At 54.4% G+C, this 14079-nt stretch overlaps 1 protein-coding gene across 1 annotated transcript in view; it reads left to right on the top strand.

Annotated features, from left to right (window-relative positions):
• The window catches only part of PLXNA2 (plexin A2), a 221599-nt gene that overhangs the window by 159607 nt on the left and 47913 nt on the right, over positions 1 to 14079 (top strand). Inside the window, 4 exon segments of the mRNA XM_068159599.1 lie at positions 442 to 642; positions 2228 to 2324; positions 2898 to 3091; positions 10366 to 10517. Of these exon segments, the coding sequence (XP_068015700.1) occupies positions 442 to 642; positions 2228 to 2324; positions 2898 to 3091; positions 10366 to 10517 (644 nt within the window).

A 14079-nucleotide genomic window follows, 5' to 3' on the forward strand; every position in this document is an offset into this window, starting at 1 on the left:
CTGCAGGGGATGACTCTCCTGCATTGCCACCCAGATGTTATGCTTTAGTTACTGGGCAGGGTGGCAAAGGGCTTGGGATCATAGAATGGGATGAGTTAGAAGGATGAGTTAGAAGGATGAGTTAGAAGGGACCTTAAAGAGCATCCACTTCCAACCCCCTTGCCGTGGGCAGGGACACCTCCCACCAGCTCAGGCTGCTCAAGGCCTGGTGAGGTCTTGTGAGAGCAGAACAGAGGTGCTCCTTCTGCAGCCAGTCCCAGAGCAAGGGGACTGTGCTGGGGGGTTCTGTTTGTGCACTGATCCTGCAGCTCATGGGTGGACTGAGAAGTGCCTGGCCCTGTCCGGATGAGTGGAGCAAGCAGCCTGAGACCTGGCCAGACCCTATGGAGCCACCGTCACTGCTGTAACCCCCCCCTCCTCTCTCTGTTTCCTCCTCTGCAGGACTGTCCCCAGCTCTCCCCAACGGAGGAGATCCTGATCCCGGTGGGAGAGGTGAAACCCATCACCCTGAAGGCCAGGAACCTGCCCCAGCCCCAGTCTGGGCAGCGTGGCTACGAGTGTGTCCTCAGCATCCAGGGCATCATCCACCGCGTGCCCGCCCTGCGCTTCAACAGCTCCAGCGTCCAGTGCCAGAACAGCTCAGTGAGCACTGCCAGGGCAGGGGGCAAACGCGGGGCCTGCAGTGCCTCTCGCCTCCCAGGAGCTGTGCAGGGGCTGGCCTCAGCCACGGGGAGGGTGAAACCTCCTGGAGCTTGACTCCTCCTGGATTCCAAGTGGGAATTGTGAGGTGTTTGATTAGAGGAGAAGTTCCTATATCTGCCGCTCTGACTGTGGGGGGTCGTGGAGGGGAAAGGGAGGAGGAGGAGGGGGTGGAGGAAGGTGTTAAGGCAGGCTAATTCAGAGAGGGAGATAAGGAGAATCACAGAGCCCTTATCAGGGAGCTGTCGAGTTCCAGGTCATAGTAGCTGGATGAATGCAGCAGCGCTGGTGCAGGGGAGGGAAACTGCCAGGGGAGAGAGCACAGCAGAGCAGAGGGAGGGGAATGCTCTGGATGGTGCTGCTGGAGGAGCAGGCAGGGCAGAGTGGCTCTCCTCAGCAGGGTGGGCTTGGCCCTGCCAAAGGAGCTGGCAGGATTTTAGAATCACTGAATTATTGAGGTTGAAAAAGATCTCTAAGGTCATCAAATGCAACCACTGATCCAGCCCCACCATGGCCACTGAACTGTGTCCCCAGATGCCATGGCCACACGTTTCCTGAACACCTCCAGGCATGGGGACTCCACCACCTCCCTGGGCAGCCTATTGCAGAGTCTCAGCACCCCTACACTGAAGAATTTCTTCCTATGTTCCACTCTAACCCTGCTCTCCCTCAGCTTCAAACCATTCCCCCTTGTCCTGTCTCTAGACACCCTCAGGAAGAGTCCCTCTGCAGCCTTCCTGTAGGATCCCTTCAGGGACTGGAAGGCAGTTCTAAGGTTCCCCTGGAGTTTTCTGCAGGCTGAACACCCCCAGCTCCCTCAGCCTGTCCTTACAGCAGAGCTGCTCCAGCCCTTGGATCATCTTTGTGGCCTCCTCAGGGCTCACTGCAATGGCTCTGTGTCCTCCTTCTGCTGGGGACACCAGAACTGGAGGCAGTATTTGAGGTGGGATCTCACTAGAGCATCCTAAGGGGGCAGAATCCCTTCTCTTGCCCTGCTGGCCACGCTCCTCCACATCCCACAGTTTGCCTTCTGGGCTGCATGAGCACGTGGGAGAGGACCTTTTTGCACCCATTTGCTGGTTGGACTGGATGATCTTTCAGGTCTTTTCCAACCCAAACAATTCCATCCTTCTGTGATGTCTATTTCCCCTCAGCTCTTCCCAGTTTCTGGAGGCAAAGCTGTGCAGTGGGATTTGGAAGCTCCCAGCCACACTGTGTGAGGAGATAGCCTGAAGGCAGCAGCCCTTCCAGTCTGATTAACTGGAGGGGGCTGTATTGATAAGCTGGGGACTGAGTGACAAGAGCAGCCACTGTGAGCAGAATAATTAATCTGTTACCTCTCACAAGGACTGGATCTGATTTAATTATCTCTTCCTGGTGAGGAGGAGGCAGTCAAGGCAGGACCCTGGAGATGAAGTGCAGAAGTGTGGTGGCTCAGCCTGCAGCAGAGAATAATCACAGCTTCTTGTCCTGACAGTGGCTCTGATAGATCCTCCCAAGCATTTCATTCTCCCATCTTCTCCTGCAGTACCTCTACGATGGGATGGACATCAGCAACCTGGCTGTGGACTTTGCTGTGGTTTGGAATGGGAACTTTGTCATTGACAACCCAGAAGATCTGAAAGGTAAAGTCTGCCTGAGCTGGCTTTCAGGTCACAGGAATGAAGATGCTGATGGGGACTGCAAGTGGCTGCTGGGGCAGAGTGGAGTTAGCTGCTGTCGGTGAGGCTGCAGGCAGAGAGGTGGTCCCAGGGGACCTCACTTTGGATAAGAGCAAACTCACTCTGCCCCAGTGGTACAGCCCTGGCTTTGGAAACCAGCTGCAAGTCCACTCTGTGGCTGTTAAGTCAAAACTCAACACAGAATCAGAGGGTCACAAACTGGGTTGGGTGAACTTTAGGAGAAACTTCCTTGCTGGGAGGGTCTTGGAGCCTACTGCCCAGAGAGGTTGTGGAGTCTCCTTCTCTGCAGAGCTTCCAACCCCTGCCCTGACCATCGTGCTCCTGGGCAAGCTGCCGTGGGTGCCCTGCTTTAGCAGGGAGGTTGGACTGGGTGATCTCCAGAGGTCCCTTCCAACCCTCCCTATTCTGTAACTCTGCTTCCTATGCTGTTTTTCCAAAGTCCAGGAGCAGCTGTAGCCCTGGGTGGGTATTTCCTTTCCTGACCACCTGCTGAGTGTCCCCCCCTTCTCCCCTCAGTTCACCTCTACAAGTGTGCAGCCCAGCGTGAGAGCTGCGGGCTCTGCCTGAAAGCCGACCCCAAGTTCGAGTGCGGGTGGTGCAGCGCCGAGGCCAAGTGCACGCTGCGGCCACACTGTGGCTCCACCGCAGCCCAGCCCTGGCTCGACTGGTCCAGCAGGAACGTCAAGTGCTCCAACCCCCGCATCACCGAGGTGAGAGCTCCCCCTCCCCCTTTCCCTTCCCTCCCCCTTTCCCTTCCCTCCCCCTTTCCCTTCCCTCCCCCTTTCCCTTCCCTCCCCCTTTCCCTTCCCTCCCCCTTTCCCTTCCCTCCCCCTTTCCCTTCCCTCCTTCTTTCCCTTCCCTCCTTCTTTCCCTTCCCTCCTTCTTTCCCTTCCCTCCTTCTTTCCCTTCCCTCCTTCTTTCCCTTCCCTCCTTCTTTCCCTTCCCTCCTTCTTTCCCTTCCCTCCTTCTTTCCCTTCCCTCCTTCTTTCCCTTCCCTCCTTCTTTCCCTTCCCTCCTTCTTTCCCTTCCCTCCTTCTTTCCCTTCCACCCCCTCCCCATTGTCCACCCAGCCAAGGAGCAGGGATTCAACCCCTCCCCTGCTTTCTGAGTGTGGATCTCCTGGCAGCTGGCCAGGCTGTGCTGCCCACTTTGTCACTCACCAGCGCCAGGGTGACCGCTATGGACTGTTGCAAGAATGCTAATTAAACCAGGGAGCTAATTAGTCTCTAGTTGATGCTTCTGGTGTTTCTCTTCAGACCACTGAGGGATGCAAAATGTCTCCCAGGAGCTGCTTGCTTCCCCCCCACCCCCAGCAGTGGAAGTGCACTCAGGCTGTTAACAGTGCCATTAATGTGCTGTTACCGTGCTATCCCACTCTGTTATCAGGTGGGACCCAAAGAAAAGTTGGGGTTCTCAATTAACTCCCCCCCAAGAAAAGCCTCCTTTGCCCTGAGCATGTGTCCCTGCTGCAGCAGGTGGAGGGTGTGGGTGTAAGCAATGTGTTGGATTGAAGCAGCCTCTTGCTCTGAGGCTCATGGCAGAGCAGGAATAAGGACAGCCCCCACCCCCTCACCCTCCCCAGTACAGGTAGAAGTTTCCTCCTAACTCAGATTAGTTTCTAGACTTGGCTTAATCAAACTGCCTCATGCCCAGAGCAACCTCCCTGGGAGGCATCAGCCTCTGCTTTGTGGTGGAGGGAAGGAAACTGGAGGTGCTGTATGAGGGCTGGGGCTGACTGGAGCAGGATATGGCTGAGGAAGGTCCATCCACCCTGCCTGAGCCTTGGATGTTTCTTTCTTAGACCTTCTTCCCAGCCACATTACACCTTGGATAAGTAGAGAATTCTCTTGTCCAGTGCCTTGTAAAGTGCAGTGTGGAGGCTGCTGAGGAGCAGAGGTGGTGGTGCTGACTGTGCAGAGACATGGAAGCCTTAAGCAATGTTGGGAGCCTGTCCTTTCCTTGTCTGGGTTCTTGTGTGTTTGTTTGGCAAGTCATAGTTATCTTTACAGAGAGATAAAATGAGCCTTAAAGGCTTGCTTGGGTATTCACCTTCTCCTGCCAGTAATCAGAACCCAGCCTTTCCTTATCTGAGGGCTCTTCTGCTTGTACAAGCTTATGCTACAAGCTGCAAGAAGCAAGACAGCCTCTGCCTGAGATTTTCCTCCACCACAAACCACTCAGACAGTGGTAACACTGAAAAACTCCTGGATGTATTCATTTATCCCTCCATGAGCTAAGCAGAGAAAGGGAGGAGGGAAAAAAACCACCCTCTGCTCCAGCCACCAAGTGACTCACATCTGCACGCTTCCAGGCTGGCTCTCCTGGCTGCCAACAAGTGTTTTATCACTGTCCAGCTTGAAAGCAACCCTCCTGGGCTCTGGCCAAGGAGGAAGGAGCAGAGCTGTGCTGTTACAGATCTCCTGTCTCCATCCTCAGGTCTGTGTCTCAGTCCTCAAAGCAGGGTGCCCTGCCAGGGGATATTTGAGTCTCAGGAGCTTGCCCTGGGTGGATGTGGAGAGGATATTAGAGATACTAAAAAGAAGTTCTTGGCAGTGAGGGTAGGGAGAGACTGGAAGAGGTTGCCCAGGGAGGTTGTGGTTGTTCCCTCCCTGGAGGTGTTCCTGGCCAGGTTGGATGAGGTCCTGAGCACCACTTTGCTCAGGGATGGTGACTCCACTCCACCACCTCCCTGGGCAGCCTGTTCCAATGCCTGACCACTCTTGCAGGAAGGAAGTTCTTCCTGATGTCCAGCCTAAACCTCCCCTGGTGCAACTTGAGGCCAATCCCTCTTGTCCTATCACTTTCTCCTTGAGAGAAGAGACCAACAGCTGGCTTCAGTCTTGTTGCAGGGAGTTGTAGAGAGCAATGAGGTCTCCTCTCAGCCTTCTCTTCTCCAGACTAAACAACCCCAGCTCCCTCAGCCACTCCAATGCCTGTGACCATGTAGTCACAGAAGCAAAGGAGCAGCAGGAGATATTTCCTGTGGCTGGGAGCCCCAGCTATCAGTGGCAGTGTCCCTTTAATGACATGAAACTTCCCCATGCTCTGTGGTCCTAGCAATAAATAAGTAAGAATCAGTTTTCTCCCCAACAAGCAGCACTCTGATCTCTCTGCTCATTTATTTGCAGCCCTCATTAATATAACATCAGTGCAACAAACAGCTGAAGAGGGCTGGGGGGGACAGGAGGGGGGTGTGCAGTGTCAGGCTGAATAATGGAGTTGCTCTGCTGAGATAACAATTAGGTTCTGAATGTGCTATCAGCTAAGGCAGAGACAAGGAGGGATCATGCAGGGATGACAATGCTTATGTGCTGCTTCCCTGCTGGGCTCATCAGCTGGGATGCAGCCAGCTTAGAGCAGGATGGAAAGGGGGGGGGGTGGGAAATAGAGAGAATGAAGGTGGCTGACGTCTTGAGGGAGAGGGCAGAGGTGGTGCCATTTGTCATAGAATCATTGAATTGTCTTGGTTGGAAATGGCCTCTAAGGTCATTGAGTCCAACCCCACCATGGCCCCAGGTGCCATGGCCACAGGTTTCTTGGCCACCTCCAGGCATGGCGACTCCACCACCTCCCTGGGCAGCCTGCTCCAATCCCTGACCACTCGTGCAGGAAAGACATTTTTCCTCATCTCCAACCTAAAGCTCCCCTGGCACCATTTCAGGCCATTTCCTCTCATTCTATCCCCTCATACTGGGCAGAAGAGACCAAGCCCCACCTCACTCCAACCTCCAAAAGAGACAACACCCACAAAGCCAAGATCCAACCTGGAAGAACCAGAACCACCTCCACTGACCAGCAGAACCTGAAGAGCCTCTCTAGTGCACTCTATCCATTGAAGCTGGGGTACATTTCTTCCTGATGCTGTCTGTCTCAGAGCAGCCATGTGAGCTGTCACTGCAGCCAGCCCTGCAGCTCCCCAGCACCACCAGTCTGGGATGTAAAGTGCACAGACCAGGCTGGCCACAGCTGCCCTAGGCTGGCTTGGCTGGCCGTGCCTTGGCTGCATCTGCAACACGAGGAGGTGACCCAGGGATGCTGCATGGAAGGGTCACCAGCCCTTCATGCACCAGGACCTTTAAATCTTCCCTTCTTTCTGGGGTTTTTGACTGAGTTTCTCCAGCTGTAATTAATTGACTGCATCTGTTCCAACCCTGGGGCTGCTTCATGGCACAGTTACTTCAAAACTGTTCAATTAGCGGCCACTAAAATCTAGGTCGAGTAGAGCTCCATATTGGGGATTTTCCAGGTCAGGACGTTTGCAAAATACAGCCTGAGCCTGGCTTTGTTTAGGCAGGGCCAGTTGGGGCTCCCCACTGCTTGTGGTGAGGTCGGGAAGTGGCAAACTGTGCCACTTAGTGTTGAGGAGCGATGAGAGGCCGAGCCCGGAGCTGTTCAGCGCTCCAGCAAACGCCTCCCAGCGTCAGCTGGAGCTGCAGAGGACACTTGGAATCATTGAATCAATAAGGTTGGAAAAGACCTCAAAGGGCATCAAGTCCAACCTGGCACCCAACACCTCCTGACTACTAAACCATGGCACCAAGTGCCACATCCAATCCCCTCTTCAACACCTCCAGGGATGGGGACTCCACCACCTCCCTGGGCAGCACATTCCAACAGCTAGCAACTCTCTCTATGAAGAGCTTTCTCCTAACCTCCAGCCTAAACTTCCCCTGGTACAGCTTGAGACTGTGTCCTCTTGTTCTGCTGCTGCTTGCCTGGGAGAAGAGATCAACCCCCTCCTGGCTACAACCTCCTTTCAGATAGTTGTAGACAGCAAGAAGGTCTCCCCTGAGCCTCCTCTTCTCCAGGCTAAGCAACCCCAGCTCCCTCAGCCTCTCCTCCCAGGGCTGTGCTCCAGACCCCTCCCCAGCCTCATTGCCCTTCTCTGGACACCTTCAAGTCTCTCAATGTCCTTCTTAAACTACCACTGCCTGAAAGATAGCAGGGTTCTTTCTTGCCAGGCTGGCTTTCCACACAGGCTGATTCTAAGGCTGCATCACCACTGCAAGGGGAAAAGTGCTACCTCAACAGGCACCAGCTTGCAAGCATTTTCTGAGAGCAGATCCAGAGGAGGTGTCCATTTCCTCTGTTACCATAGGGGTGATGGGGCCAGTGGCAGCCCCCACAGCACCAGGCAGGAGGGAGGCAAGGACAGGTCCCAGACTTGGAACTGTCAAGTATGGGAATTGTTGAGCCCAGGTGATGCCCAGCTAGCAATAGAAGTCAGGTTAGAGCTGGAGGACTTGGTGTAATGCAGTCCAGCTTGGGTTTGTAGTGTCTTCATCATGAGCAACGTGGTGCTTGAAGGAGTTGGGTGCTGCAAGGCAAGCTGTGTGCTGTGGTGTGAGTTACAGAGGACTGCAGCACAGCAGGCACTGGGTGGTGAATAAATTAGAGACCTCCATCCTGTGGCCAAGGGGGGAGGGAGGGAGAAATGAGAGCATGGAGAGGATGGAGGTGGTGGGTTGATGTCTGTGGAGGCTCGTGGCTCTGCTGGGTGTGTGGAGCAGGATGAACTCCAAGCTCAACAGCAGCACCTGAGCAGGAGCAGAGGTGGAGAGCTAAACATGGAGAGAACTAGGCAAGGGAGAGCTAAAAATGGAGAGATACAAGCAAGGGACAACTGAAAATTGAAAGATATAAGCAAGGGAGCAGAGGTGGAGAGCTAAAAAAGAAGAGACATAAGGATAGGGAGAGCTAAAAATGGAGAGATACAAGCAAGGGACAACTAAAAAAGGAGAGAGAGAAGCAAGGGAGCAGAGGTGGAAAGCTCAAGAAGGAGAGAGAGAAGCAGAGGGGAAAAGTTCTGCAGTATGAGGCTGGGGAGACACTGGAACAGGTTGCCCAGGGGAGGCTGTGGATGTCTCCTCCCTGGAGGTGTTCAAGGGCAGGTTGGATGAGGCCTTGAGCAACCTGGGCTAGTTGGGAGGTGTCCCTGCCCATGGCAGGGGGGTGGAATAGATGATCTCTGAGGTCCCTTTGAACCTAAGCCATTCTGTGAAGGTGGTTTCAGATGGGACTTGACATGCAGAAAGGTGCTGAGGGGAATGGGAAACCACAGCAGTGCTGGGGATCAGGGGGGTCCTGATGGTTTGCATGGAGTGGGAAGGGGCAGATGTGCCCCATGGCACTAGAACATGCAGGGGGGTGCTACGGGGACCATGCCCTGACCATACCCCACCCCTCTCCCACCCAGTTTGCCACTCTCTTTATCATAGTATCATAGAATCAGTCAGGGTTGGAAGGGACCACAAGGATCATCCAGTTCCATGCCATGAGCAGGGACACCCCACACTAGATCAGGCTGCCCAGAGCCTTATCCAGCCTGGGCTTAAACACCTCCAGGGTTGGGGCCTCAACCACCTCCCTGGACAACCCATTCCAGGGCTTCAGCACTCTCATGGGGAAGAACTTCCTCCTCACCTCCAGCCTCTTATTTCATTTCTTTGCCCTGAGAAGCACTCAGCCCAGGGTGCTGGAAGTTGTTGAGTCATGTTGTGATGGTGGGGCTGCTCTTTTGCCACCTTCCTAACCCAGTGAAGGCACAGCAAGGTGACAGGAAAGGAGCCAGCCAGCCAGAAATGCTAAGGGGGGGGGAGGGGGAAAGAGGTTTTGAAGAGCTCTGAGGCTTTTGCCAAAGACAAGGGTGGAACAAAGCAGCACAAACAGGATTTCTCCATTAAATTAATGAAATTGCACTTCTATGGATTGTGTTTGTTTATTAATAGCAGCTGGGGCCCAGGGGAGCTTAGTAACTCACCCAAGAGCAGCAGCAGCCCCGGTGGCAGAGTCAGAACAACTCCTGGAGAGGCTGGGGGGCGGGGGGGGGGAGGGCAAATTTGGTGCCTGCCCATGGCTGTAATTTACAGTCCTAATTGAAGAGGATATTGTCCTTAACGAAAGGCTGGAGGGGCAGAGATGATTATGGCTGAGGCAGGCTATAAACAGGCAGCTTTAAAGCCCACACCTCACCCTTTAACATTTTGAAGTCGTTTGAGGTGCCAAATTCCTAATAAAATGTGACATTAACGCTCAAAGCAGCCAAGGCAGGAGGTCAAGCTCTCCAAAGCAGCAGGCCTCTTCCAGGAGGTGACTTAACAGCTTCTGGAGATGCAAAATAGTCTCTCATGCCTTTCTGCAAGGCTTTCTGGGGGGGAGGGAGGGCAGGGGGCAGCTCCTCTGCTGTCTACAACTACCTGAAGGGAGGCTGTAGCCAGGTGGGGGTTGGGCTCTACTCCCAGGCAAGCAGCAGCAGAACAAGAGGACACAGTCTCAAGCTGTGCCAGGGGAGGCTTAGGTTGGATGTTAGGAAGGAGTTCTTTCCAGAAAGAGAGATTGGCCATTGGGATGTGCTGCCCAGGGAGGTGGTGGAGTCACCATCACTGGAGGTGTTTAGGAAGAGCCTGGATGGGCTGCTTGGTGCCATGGTTGAATTGATTAGATGGTGTTGGGTGATAGGTTGGACTGGATGATCTCAGAGGTCTTTTCCAACATGGTCTGGTCTATTCTATTCTATTCTATTCTATTCTATTCTATTCTATTCTATTCTATTCTATTCTATTCTATTCTATTCTATTCTATTCTATTCTATTCTATTCTATTCTACTCTGCCCTGCCCTGCCCTGCCCTGCCCTGCTCTGCTCTGCTCTGCTCTGCTCCACCCTACTCCACACTCTTGGCCAGCTCAAGGACTTTGATGTCCCCTCTCAGAGCACAGCACAGATGGATTTCAGCATCCTTTCCCAAGACATCCAGAGGAGCCATGAGAAGGTGCCACTGGCCTGGGTTTGGGTGGCACTGGCCTGGGTTTGGGTGGCACTGCCCTGGCTTTGGCAGCAGGACTAGGTGGATGTTGTCAGCACTCAGCCTCCCTGAGCAGCCTGCAAAGAGCAAAAATCTATTTCCAAGCCAGCCCTGGGGGTTGGAGAAGCAGAAGTGCTGTGAGGCCACCAGCTCAACTCTCCTGTGTTTTGTTTCCCTCCAGATCCTGACAGTGTCAGGCCCCCCAGAAGGAGGGACAAGGGTGACCATCCGTGGCGTGAACCTGGGCCTGGACTTCTCAGAGATCGCGCACGGGGTGCAGGTTGCTGGGGTGCAGTGCACTCCCCTGCCCGAGCACTACGTCGTCGCTGAGCAGTGAGTGGCCTCATGGACTCCCCCTACATCCCCCCCACAGGCCCCCAGGGCTGACCCAACCTTCTTCCCTGACCTCCATCAAACACACAGCACCATCTCACCACCCTTTGCAGCCCTGCAGGAAGGGGTCTGGAGGTGAACAGTCTGCCAGAGGTCATTTCTCCTGCTGGCTGTTCAGCCTGGAGAAGAGAAGGCTCCAGGGAGACCTTAGAGAGCAGCCTTCCAGTACCTGGAGGAGGGGGGTACAGGAGGGCTGGGATGGAATGTTTACAGAGGCATGAGGAGCAATGGATTGAAGCTGGAAGAGAGGGGAGGTTAGACTGGAGATTAGGAAGAAATTCTTTGCAGTGAGGGTGGGGAGAGACTGGCACAGGTTGCCCAGGGAGGCTGTGGTTTCCCCCTCCCTGGAGGTGTTCAAGGCCAGGTTGGATAAGGCCTTGAGCAACCATTAGCTGGTGGGAGATGTCCCTGCCTGTGGCAGGGGAGCTGGAACAGGATGATCTTTAATGTCCCTTCCAACCCACAGCATTCTATGAATCTCTGCTGCCTGAACCAGGCCACCCCCAGCCCTCCGGCGCAAGGGGAGGAGAAGTTTGGTTGCTCTCCCGCAGGGCTGAGCATCCCTGGAAGCTTTCACTGAGCAGTTTGTTGTTGTGGTTTGCCTTCTCCACGCTGCGGTTCCTGCTTTGCTAAGCAACTTTTCTGATGAGCACCTCGCTGGTTGCTGCTGAGCCTCTCTGCCCCTTCTTGCTCCCTCATCACGCTTGAGATTCAGGCGGCGCCGCGGGCGGTGCGCGGCCATTTGTTAGCAGGCGAGGCGGTGACAGCCGCTTAATCCGAGTGGGATCCACTGGAGCCCCTCCATTTATTTCACTGAGGAAAATGTCAGCCCCACATGAGAAAATAGGCATCCCACAGAGGGTGCTGAATATACCTCCCGGAGCGGCCCCGGCTCCCATCGCCGGTGGGGCGCAGGGGGTTGTGCCCAGGGCATGGGGATGGGGAGGAGCAGCGGTGTGCCCTCGCAGCCAAGAAGGTCAATGGGCTCCTGGGGGGCGTGAAGAAGAGTGTGGGCAGCAGGCTGAGGGAGGTTTGACTCCCCTTCTGCTCTGTGCCCCTGTGCTCAGCACTGGTCAGGCCACACCTTGGGTCCAGGGTCCTCAGTTTAAGAAGGACATCGAGACTCTTGAACGTGTCCAGAGAAGGGCAGCGAGGCTGGGGAGGGGTCTGGAGCACAGCCCTGTGAGGAGAGGCTGAGGGAGCTGGGGTTGCTGAGCCTGGAGAAGATGAGGCCCAGGGGAGACCTCATTGCTGTCTACAGCTCCCTCAAGGGAGGTTGTAGCCAGGAAGGCGTTGGTCTCTTTTCCCCAGCACCAGAACAAGAGGTGAGGAGAAAATCCTTCACAGAGAGAGTTGTTAGCCATTGGAATGTGCTGCCCAGGGAGGTGGTGAAGTTACTGCCCCTGGAGGTGTTCAAGAGGGGATTGGATGAGGCACTTGGAGCCATGGTTTAGTAGTCATGAGGTGTTGGGTGACAGCTTGGACTTGATGATCTTTCAGGTCCTTTCCAACCTTATTGTTTCTATGATTGTATCTAGTTCTGGGCTCCTCACTTCAAGAGAGACAGGGAACTGCTGGAGAGAGTCCAGTAGAGATTAGAAAGATGATGAGGGTCCTGCAGCATGTCTGTGAGGAGGAAAGGCTGAGAGCCCTTGGGCTGTTTAATCTGGAGATGAGCAGCCTGAAAGGGGATCTGATCGATGCTCCATGAGTGGTCTCAGCAGCACAGATCTGCCCCACTTTCAGAAGCAGCTGAAAGCAGTTGTCCTCTGGTGCTGAGATGCATATCATAGAATCATAGAATTGTCAGGGTTAGAATGGACTTCAAGACTCAGCCAGCTCCAACCCCTGCCATGGGCAGGGACACCTCACCCCACAGCAGGTTGCTCACAGCCACCTCCAGCCTGGCTGCAAACACCTCCAGGGATGAGGCTTCCACCACCTCCCTGGGCAACCTGTGCCAGGCTCTCACCACCCTCCTGGGGAAGAACTTCTTCCTAACATCCAATCTCAATGTCCCCATTTCTAGTCTTGGTGGATTTGGTGGATCCCAGTCTGACCTCCAGCAAGGCAGAAGGAGCTGCCTCTAGCACACGTTGCTGTTGGTTGAGTTTTGTGCTCACTCCATGTCTTTGTCTTCCCATCTTGAAACTGCCTTAAGCAGCCAGGTCTAGTGTGTCCCTGCCCTTAGCAGGGGGGTGGAACTGGATGATCTCTGAGATCCCTTCCAACCCAAACTATTCTGTGGACCTGTAAGACAAAAATGAGATTCCTTTCCCCTTCCCAAGAGCCAGGGTGGGTGTGGGGATCAGGGCAAGCAGAGGACCACTGGCGAAGGGTGCTGTGGGCATGCAGAGCATCTTCATAGTATCATAGAATCATTCAGGGTTGGAAGGGACCACAAGGATCAGCTAGTTCCAACCCCCCTGCCATGGGCAGGGACACCCCACACTAGATCAGCCTGGCCAGAGCCTCATCCAGTCTGGGCTTAAACACCTCCAGGACTGGGGCCTCAACCACCTCCCTGGACAACCCATCCCAGGGCTTCACCACTCTCATGGGGAAGAATTTCCTCCTCCCCTCCAGCCTCAATCTCCCCACCTCCAGCTTCATTCCATTCCCCCTAGTCCTATCACTACCTGAGATCCTGAGCAGTCCCTCCCCAGCCTTCTTGGAGCCCCCTTCAGATCCTGGAAGGCCACAATGAGGTCACCTGGGAGCCTTCTCTTCTGCAGACTGAACAGCCCCAACTCCCTCAGTCTGTCCTCATAGGAGAGGAGCTCCAGCCCTCTGATCATCCTCCTGGCCCTGCTCTGGACACCTTCCAGCACCTCCAGATCCCTCTTGTCATAGGGGCTCCAGAACTGGAGGCAGTACTCCAGGTGGGGTCTCCCCAGGGCTGAGCAGAGGGGGAGGATCACCTCCCTCGACCTGCTGGCCACACTTCTCCTGATGCAGCCACTTCTGGGCCACTGCAGGAGTGGCTCCCACAGTCCTCTCCCTGCTGGAGGTTTGGGCTGTTCTGCCGAGCAGCATTTTGTTTTCTTCTTCCTTTTGGGTTTGTTTTCTTATTTTTTTCCTTTCCCAAATCAAGGAGAGAAGATGATAAAATTATCCTCCTTTTGATGGCACCAAACCCTGATTTTTCTAATCACGACTCTAATTACGGCTCTTGAGCTTTCAAAGTTTGTTAACATCATTAAAACATTTACCCTGGGCAGATAACAGCGAGAGTTAGCAGGAGAGCTGCCTTTTTCAAGATGAAGCCAGATAAAAGGACCCTCTTCAGGGTTCTGTGGGCAGACTGAATTCCAAGGCTGTAATGACTCACCATATGCTCCAGCCATGCAATCTATCAGCCAGCAATTAGGTTAATGTTGGTGAAAGGACCACTTAGCCCAGCAATCAGCACCCTACAGCTCTGCAGAATGCATCATTTTTCTAACAAGGAACCTGCTGGGAGTTTGGCTTTCAGCAGGAATGGGGCTCAGGTGTAGCAGGG

Source organism: Melanerpes formicivorus, unplaced genomic scaffold (genome assembly GCF_026170545.1).
Source record: "Melanerpes formicivorus ecotype bairdi unplaced genomic scaffold, bMelFor1.0.p_v2 SCAF_46, whole genome shotgun sequence".
Classification (NCBI taxonomy): Eukaryota; Metazoa; Chordata; class Aves; order Piciformes; family Picidae; genus Melanerpes; species Melanerpes formicivorus.